We start from the raw sequence: 9536 nt of genomic DNA on the forward strand, positions 1-9536 counted from the left end.
CTTAGTCTCTCTCTGCCTCAGTTTCCCCTCTGTGCAATGGGGATAATCCTTCCTTTGTGTCTCTTGTCTGTTTAGCAAAGATGGTTTTTGAGGGGAGGACTGTTCTAGTGTGTTTATACAGCACCTTGCACAATGCAGCCCTGATTGCTGTTGGGGCCTTTGTCCACCACTGTAATTCTAATAATTATTAGAGTTTGTACATTTCTGCTAAAGCAAATCTGGGAAGTTTACAGATCTGCAGGATTTAAGAACAACCAAAATATCTATGAAATCATATTAGCCTTGTTTGTGCAATCGGGTGTAATATACTGCTTAGGCACTTAACAAAAGATACAACTTACATTGTTTTAGCTACTCAGTCAAACCAACTGAACTAGCTAAGTAGGGGATGTACTGAAACACATGCTGAGTAGCTAAAGGGATTCTTTCAGAGCAGCCAGCCCAAACTGCATGCAAGGAGGAGACTCTTAGAGACTGTAGCTGACAGTGTTTGACCCCCTCTGTTGTGGAGAAGACAAGCAAAGGGCCGTTGGAGGTGCCCATTCTCCACATGTCTACCAATTGTAATGATTCTGTAGTTGTCAAGGGGTGGACTGGCACTTTTAGGAGGGAACTGGTCCAGCCCACCTGTGCCTCATTAACACCCTCCCAATGGGGCCTGGTAGAGGACAGCCAGTCACTATGAAAAGAGGGTAAATAATAATTGGAGATATACCAATCTCCTAGAACTGAAAGGTCAAGTCCAGCCCCCTGCCTTCACTAGCAGAACCAAGTACTGATTTTTGCCCCAGATCCCTAAGTGGCCCCCTTAAGGATTGAACTCACAACCCCAGGTTTAGCAGGCCAATGCTCAAGCCACTGAGCTATCCCTCCCCCCAGATGGCAAGAGGAAGCTGTGGCAGAGGGTATAGAGTGCAGGAGGTCCTTGGCCAGAGGGTTGGGGTCTGTGAGCATGTGGAAAAACTGCAGGTAGAAATGTCTAGGAGTTTCTGCAGAGAGAAAGAGCAGGAGATGACTCCAGGTACGCAGGCTGGAGAGTGGCTGATCAGAAGAGAGATGGGAGTGTTTAAAGGAGCTCAGAGTGTGCCGAGGGCAGAGACTGAGCAGAGCCTGGGAAGCACTGAAAAGCTGTGCTCACCTTGAGAACTTGAAGACAGAGGGAGGAGGGGCTCTGCCCGCTGTGAGACTGGGGCAGAGGAGACTGTATTTTGAGTTACTTTATGTTAATAAACCAGATGTTATCGGCGGCATTGCTATTAGACGCAGCCCCTTGTGGAGTTACTGAACACACCTGAATGAGGAGAAAGATGAGGCAAGGGGCTACAGAGCCATGCCAGGCCACAAAGGGGCTCTTCAGAGGCAGCTGACCCTGTTACAGTAGCATAGAAACATTTTAATGTTAAAGGTCTGAAAAATAAAATCTCCTCCTCAAAGTTTATCTCTTTGGATAAGAATAAACATTTGCTGCTGCTGCTGCTGCTGGACAGCTGAGGCTGCATGGTCCCTTTATGCAGTCAGTGCAAATAGTTGTACCATAAGGATACTCAGTGTTTTCATTTACAAAGCAAGTGACCTTCACTGATGGAGGGCTGTGGGGTAAATATTAATATAACTAGAATCTGAAACAACTCTGATAAAAGGTTAATTACACACAAGGAAAAACCAGGCAATGTAATAGCTATAACATAGCGGATAGCTTTCAGCAATCACTGACAATCAATGTCATTGATACACTAAGGTTAAATTCAGGGGCCTTGAAGGAGCTGTTGTGTGGAAAGGCGGGGCAGGTTCAAGCTCAGTTCTGCCTATGTGGCATATTTCCTTTGTATTGGCTTTAAAACTGCTGCCTTTAACATTTCTTCACATCATCAAATTGGGAGCATGGTGGGATGGTAAATCGGCCCTTTCTTTGCCTTACAAACCTCTAGTGTGCAAAGGAGGCACAATAAATAGTTAGTGGGGGGGGGTCAGTCTTCATTGGGAGGTGTAGCTTTGTCAGTAGTGGAGGTGGCTTGGACAGGGAAGAGTGAGGTGTTGAGGGGAAGTTTTAAAGGGACAGTTAATACTTTTTGTCTGTTTGTTACCGATACATGTGATTTCTCCCCCCCTCCCCACTGGTTTTGGGGTGATGCTGTAGTGTAAACAAGGTGGCAGATGGCGTGTCAGTCTGCCCGGAACACAATGTAGATCACAGAACCAAGAGAGAAAAGGGGAATGCTGCTGGAATTGTTAAACAAATAGGTTTATTTCTGCCCCATAAATAATATGGTCTGAAACCTCAGTTTCATAATTCATAATTGCTCACATGAATAATACACAGTTACAGTACAGTACAAGCCAGAATCCCCAGCCCAGACTAGGGGCATCCTAGTGCTGGGCGTTGTACAAACATAAGACATTTCTTGGCCCAAAGAGCTTAGAACAAGACTATGTCAGTGCTGCGGTGCTGCAGCTGTGCTGCTGTAGCGTAAACATTTCCTACAGCGATGGAAGTAGGGCTTCTGTTGCTTGCTTAATCCACCTCTTCTTTGGACCTAGCTGCATCTACAATGGGTCAGCCTAACTACGTCATGCAGCATGGGAAGTTTTTCACAGCCTTGAGTGATGTAGATAGGTTGACCCAAGCTTTAGGCCTAACAAAAACAGAGGCCAATAGGTCTTGATGGGTCAGAGATTAAACTCTGATCTAAAATGTGTATTTCGAAACTTTTTAATAAGTGGAGGGTTTAGAAGCATGAGCAAGGATGGGAGAGGTTACATCCCGTCCATGTTCCATCTGGAGATTTAAGAATAGGTACAATAGCACCAAAATAATTATGCACCAGTCAGATCACAGCTTAAGGCAACAATATCCAAACAATGAAATAAAACGTGTGTGGCACATTGACATGAAACTATTTCCAAAGGTGTTTTCAAAACTCAGTGCAACAATCTAATGTCCTGATGCTGAGATCTCTGAGGAATTCGTTGCAGGATTGAGGCCTACCTTTGCATATTTCACAGAAAAAGATTCATTTATGAGTTCTTACATCAATAGCAAAACAATGTGAATTGGGCTTGAAAGTCTCCGTGGCTTGGCTTGGCTTTCTATAGCCTATTGTATCTGTAGATATGAAACTGGCAGCGTGGGCAATAATGGTCTACGTCCTTGCACCTTTTCATGAAGAAAGGGATGAGGCAACATCCCATATTGCATCTAGAGCAGAATGGGATATAAGAAATGTACAGAAAGGTGTTAACCAACATGTTAGGGCTTATTTCTCATCTTGCTGCTGACTTCAGGTCAGTCTCTACTTTCAGCATGAGCGTTTCAGTTTTGATAGCTTCATTGTGCACTTCTACTCTGGCTCTTTATTGGTACAAAGAGTATTTTTGTCTCAGTGGTATGGATGTAAAACACTTTGCAGAGAGAATATTCTCTAGCTAGCATGAGGAACGCTCCTAGGAGAATGTGGTTTTGAAGCATTCCACCAGGAGATAATCTAGTTGGCATGACGCAGGCTGGCCTGGTCTGTGATAATGGGAACAGCTCAACATGAAAGAGGCTTAAAGCGGGTGCAGTATTTACTGTTGGGGTAGAGGTTACATGGCCCTTGCTTAGATGCTCACAGGAGTTATCATGTGACCTCAAGCAAGCTTAGAGATATTGCCCACTATTCTAGGAGCTGCATGAGAACATGCTGAGATATTATGTGGTTCAGAAATGTTGACAGGAAGGTGGACAGGGCTATACAAATTCTGTTTGTTTGGCTAATGAGGAGGTAACGACATAAGTTAAATTCAGTTATGACCTGCATCCCACATAACCACACTGAGTACATCCTAATAAGGTTATACAGTGTATATGGGACTGCACTCACACTGGGACTTAGCTATGCAGCCATTAGCAGCTAAGCCCCTGCTATAACTATATATTGGGGTAGAAATAACCTTTTAACCATTGTGCTATAAAGAATCTCCAAAATAAACTCAATACTCACCCAAGACAGCACATGGCAGTGGAGAGGAGGAAAGTCAGTCTACCCACTCTGTAGACAATCTCTGTGGTAATGGGTTGGCGACAGCTTGGACATATTGTTCCTGCTGGCTTGCTTGTAAAGATTCCTGCTACGATGATTGGAGGCTGAGACACCACATAGATTGTTTCTAGGAAGAAACGAGAAGTAAAATGCGATTCAGAACAGAACCATTATGCTTCACTGATTTCTTGCCTTGCCACTTCCCCCATTCATTTCTATAGCTGCATAAGAATAAGACCAATCTCATCTGCCTGTTTTGTTCAAAATCTATTAAAGGTTTACCCTTGGTTGAGTCCAAACTGACTGAAGTTTGCTTGGCATCTTCTTGTTCAGAGTGACACATGGAGAGGTGTGAATCCAGACATCCAGAGTGGGGTTTGCTCAAGGGAGTAGATTGTGTGGAAAAGGAGTGACGGGGACAGAGTCATGTAGGGTTTCCCTGTAACTTTTACGGGACGAGTTCTCCTCCTCCTAGACCCACCTGGATCAAAGTACCCCTCTCCCATTGTAAAATCTACAGCAGTTGTTCTGAAGGCCTGGGTTCATATGCCAGAGCTCTGGGCACCTTCAGGAACAAGCATTCCCAGTACTTACCAACAGGGGTTGATGATTCGTGGCATGAATACGGTGGGGCAGAAGGGCAACAACAATCCTCTGTAATAAGAAAAATGGAATAAAACCATACAGTAGTGCACAAGCCTCTTCCTCTTAAACACCCATTTGGAATTTTGAACAGTAGCTGCTTGGAGAGGCGTCGTGGTACTGTAGCTCACAAGAGCCCTATCATGGCTAGAATGTAATGCAAGATATGGAACCAATTACAACCTTAGTGAAGCCACCCAGGGCCAGTTTGATTAATAGATTGTAAGACCAGAAGGGACCATTGTATCTAGTCTCATCTGGCAGCAGAGTATAAGGCAGAGAACCTCCCCCAGTAATTTCACTATCACTTCTGTTTGAGCTATAGCCTAACTTTTAGAAGGCATCCAGTTGTGATTTAAAGACTTCAAGTGATGGAAAATCCACCATATCCCTAGCTAAATTGTCCCAGCGGTTAATCATCTGTACTGCTTAAAAAGTGTGTGCTTCATTCCTAGTCTGAATTTGTCTCACTTCAGCTTTCAACCATTGGACCTCGTTGTGCCTTTAAAGAGCCTCCTACTATCGGAAATCTCTCCTGCAGGTAAGTACTTGTAGGTCATGACCAAATCATCCCCTGTTTGAGAACTCGGCCTCAGCAGACCTACCATTCAGAACCATACAAGAGTACAAAGCAATTGGACTGTCCACCTGTAGGTTTCTTGGCCCAGTTTAGCTGATGATTTATTAGACCAAATACCGGCCAGCCTTCCTACAACTAGTGCAACAAGGGGAGGTTACTATCCCTGTGCTGCTTCTTGTTTCCATCACTTCCAACAGGTAAGGTGTGTAGGTCCACAGGCATAGTCTGTCATACCTTGTGGCTCTCTGATCCCTAGCTGGCCCATTGGCTGCGCTGGTCCTGCTCAGGAGGAAGGTCCTACTCTAGCCAACAAGCATTAGCCTCCCTCAAGCATTAGCCTGCCACAAAACCAAACAGCAGTACTGGGGAGAGGGAAGGAAGGAAAAGTAGAAAGAGGGTTTTCGAACACCATCTAGCATAAGGACATATGGCCACGCCTAGGCTGCAGCTGAGAAGCAGACAGCACAATTCAGGATGGGGAATACAAAGGTGTTCAAAACTTACCTTTGCATTTCCCTGATTCCGGGCCAGCTGTGTGCTGGGCTGCTCCCCAGGGGTCGGGACAAGAGCTACCATGGTGGTTCTATGCCACTGGAAGGTTCCTGCACACTGAGATGATCCTGCTGAAGCCAGATATGCCAGCTCTAGGGCCAATCTCTGCTTATGGGGTGGCATAAAGCAGCTGCAGCACAGAATTTGGGGCAAAGCCTCAGGGCTGCCCAGAGGATTCAGGGGCCCTGGGGCAGGGCTGGGTCTTTGGCGGCAATTCAGCAATGGCTCCCTCTTGGAGGGAAGGACCTGCCGAAGAATGAAGCAGCGGCGGTAGAACAGCCTAAGTGCCGCCAGTCGTGGCTTTTCTTTTTTCCCCCACTGCTTGGGCTACTTGCACTCACCGGGCGGCACTCTGAGGCTTCAGCGGGTCCTTCACTTGCTCCAAGTCTTTGGCTGCACTGAAGGACCCGCTGCTGAAGACTCGGAGCGAGTGAAGGGCCTGCCACCAAAGTGTCACTGAAAACCCAGAGCGGCTCATGGGGCCCCTGTGGGGCCCGGGGCAAATTGCCCCACTTGTCCCCACCTCTGGGCGGCCCTGCAAAGCCTGTCTAGTCTAAGGGTATGTCTACACTACGGGATTATTCCGATTTTACACAAACCGGTTTTGTAAAACAGATTGTATAAAGTTGAGTGCACGCGGCCACAGTAAGCACATTAATTCGGTGGTGTGTGTCCATGGTCCGAGGCAAGCGTCGATTTCCGGAGCGTTGCACTGTGGGTAGCTATTCCGTAGCTATCCCATAGTTCCTGCAGTCTCCCCCGCCCCTTGGAATTCTCGGTTGAATCATTATTGTGTACCGCCTGCCATGCAGGGGTCGATTGTCAATGGCGATGAGACTACGGTTATCAAGTCTGCTGTCTGCTACCGTCCTGCGCCTGTATGATATGCCCCCTGGCGATTCGGCCACCGCTCGGGCGGAGGACAGCCACATAAGACAAAAATGCGGAATGACTCCCCCACCTGCAGTCAATGCCCATCCTTTTATGGGCCTTATCTAAAAATTAGAGGCTCAGTCTCTGCCCTAGAATAGGGCCAATGATTTTACTAGTAAGAACCAGTCTACCAGAAAGCCACAGCCCGCTCTGCGGATTGCGCATGTCAGATCCCGCCAGAATAATGAGCTACATGCCCGTTCTTGGAGCGATGCTCTCTGCAACAACCCCACCTGCTTGCCTTCCCTCCGTCCCCCAACCATCCTGGGCGGCTACCGTTGCTCAAGCCGCTCCCCCATTTGTGCCTGATGACAGTAATTAATAAAGAATGCAGAAGATAAGCCAAACAATGACTTGTTAGCTGAGCATTTCAAAAGGATGAGGGGTTTCCACTCATCACGCGCCGTTATGAGGAGACCAGCCCCCCAGGCTGCTTAACGAATAGTCCAGCACCAGGAACATTTAAACGTGTGCGGCCGGGAGAAGCCGAGGTCCCAGCCCATCCGGCTGCCCGATGATGATAGTCTCAGCACAGATACAGCAATCTATTTCTCTTACACAGGAAAGGAGGAGGGCCGGCTGGGATTGGAAGCCTCAGGCCCCCAAGCTTGCTATGATTGTAAGACGCCGTTTACCCAGCCCGCCTTCACATGCTTACCATTCTAACCGGGAATGCACCAGGAGTCATTTCCTAATTCTTTACCCAGCTGCCCCGGCCAAACCCACCTGAGGCCAGCCCGTAGCCTGACACTCACGCGCGCTGCATTGGTCACATGACGTGTTTATATCGAGTCGATATTGCCTACTGCTTCTGCCACCGGGCCGCGAGGTGACATGGCGGAGAGCGATACTTGCTGCTTCAACTTGCGCCGGCGAAGCCCATCGCGTTCTACCAGCAGCAATGCCAGTAGACAGTAGGGCTGACACTTGAAAAAAGTAAGAAGATGATTTTTTCCCTTTTTCTTTCACGCGGCGCTCTCGGGAGGACTGAGGGAATACTTGATAGGCGGGCTACCGTAAATTAACGCAGGCTGATACCCCTGAACCGACCCCTGGACAATTGTTCATTGTGAGCGACTACACTGGACAGTATTGAAAAAAAAAAAAAAAACAAAAAATAATTTTAAACGTCTTCGCAGCCCTCAGCCCAAGAGTATGCAAAATACTTCTATTGAAAGAATCTAGCTGGGCAGTGCCCTGGAACCTCTGCCGGGCTCAACTTGTGGCGAGCTGGGCCACGAGTCAGCTCCTCAGTACCCCCATTCCCTCCCCTCCCGGTCGAGGCCAATGCAGCCGTCCTTTAATCTTTGGCTTTCCGTTACAACAACGCCTTGGTCCACGCAGCACTGTGCTGTGGACTCTATCATTATACGCCTGGAGCATGTTTTCAAATGCTTTGGCCATTTCTCGCATCTCGTTTTATTTTCTTATATCGCCGAGCTCAGTGTACCGCTGCCATGCCATTGTCAATGGCGATGAGACTACGGTTATCAGTCGTTCTGTACCGTCTGCGCCTGTCATGAATGCCCCTGGCGATGAGTCGGCTGGGGACGCCAAAGACAAAAATGGAATGACTCCCCGAGTCAATCCCTCCTTTATGGTATCTAAAAATAGAGTCAGTCCTGCCTAGAATAGGGGCAATGTTACTAGAGAACCAGTTACCAGAAAGCCACAGCCGCCTGCTGCGTGTCAGATCCCGCAGAAATAATGAGCTACATGCCGTTCTTGAGGATGCCTCTGCAACAACCCCACCTGTTGCTTCCCTCCTCCCCCAACCTCCTGGGGCTACCGTTGCAGCGTCCCCCATTTGTGTGATGAAGTATAATAAAGAATGCAGAAATAAGAAACAATGACTTGTTAGTGAGATAAATGAGAATAGGGGAGGCAGCCCCCAGCTGCTACAATAGTCCAGCAGGACATTAAACGGTGCGGGGGAGAGGAGCCAGCATCTCGCTGCTATGATAGTCCAGACAATACAGAATCTTTTTCTTACACAGGAAAGAGGAGGGGGCTGATGGAGCTCAGGCCCCCAGTTGCTATGATGAAGACGGTTACCAGCCGTTCTGTACCATCTACGGGAATGACCAGGAGTCATTCCTATTTTTACCCAGTGCCCCCGGCCAAACCTCACTGAGGCCAGCCAGGAGCACTCACGGGCTGATGGTATGACGTGATATCAGTCATATTGTACTGTCTGCCACCGGCCGGAGGGCAGGCGGAGAGGATACTGCTGTTCACTGCGCGGCAGCATCGCGTCTACCAGCAGCAATGCAGTAAGACATAGGGTGACACTTGAAAAAAAGTAAAGAAATGATTTTTTCCCTTTTCTTTCACGCGGCGCTCTCGGGAGGACTGAGGGAATACTTGATAGGCGGGCTACCGTAAATTAACGCAGGCTGATACCCCTGAACCGACCCCTGGACAATTGTTCATTGTGAGCGACTACACTGGACAGTATTGAAAAAAAAAAAAAAAACAAAAAATAATTTTAAACGTCTTCGCAGCCCTCAGCCCAAGAGTATGCAAAATACTTCTATTGAAAGAATCTAGCTGGGCAGTGCCCTGGAACCTCTGCCGGGCTCAACTTGTGGCGAGCTGGGCCACGAGTCAGCTCCTCAGTACCCCCATTCCCTCCCCTCCCGGTCGAGGCCAATGCAGCCGTCCTTTAATCTTTGGCTTTCCGTTACAACAACGCCTTGGTCCACGCAGCACTGTGCTGTGGACTCTATCATTATACGCCTGGAGCATGTTTTCAAATGCTTTGGCCATTTCTCGCATCTCGTTTTATTTTCTTATATCGCCGAGCTCAG

The 9536-nt window shown here is 47.8% G+C and overlaps 1 protein-coding gene across 1 annotated transcript in view; it reads right to left on the bottom strand.

Annotated features, from left to right (window-relative positions):
* Positions 1–3087: 3087 nt before the first annotated feature.
* Positions 3088–9536, bottom strand: part of LOC116828079 (LITAF domain-containing protein-like) — a 7958-nt gene continuing 1509 nt past the window's right edge. The window contains exons 2-4 of the mRNA XM_032786067.1: positions 4614–4673; positions 3981–4146; positions 3088–3196 (exon numbers count right to left, since the gene is read on the bottom strand). Of these exons, the coding sequence (XP_032641958.1) occupies positions 3088–3196; positions 3981–4146; positions 4614–4673 (335 nt within the window). The remainder of the gene's footprint in view (positions 3197–3980; positions 4147–4613; positions 4674–9536) is intronic.

This window comes from Chelonoidis abingdonii, chromosome 9 (assembly GCF_003597395.2).
Source record: "Chelonoidis abingdonii isolate Lonesome George chromosome 9, CheloAbing_2.0, whole genome shotgun sequence".
In the NCBI taxonomy this organism is placed as follows: Eukaryota; Metazoa; Chordata; order Testudines; family Testudinidae; genus Chelonoidis; species Chelonoidis abingdonii.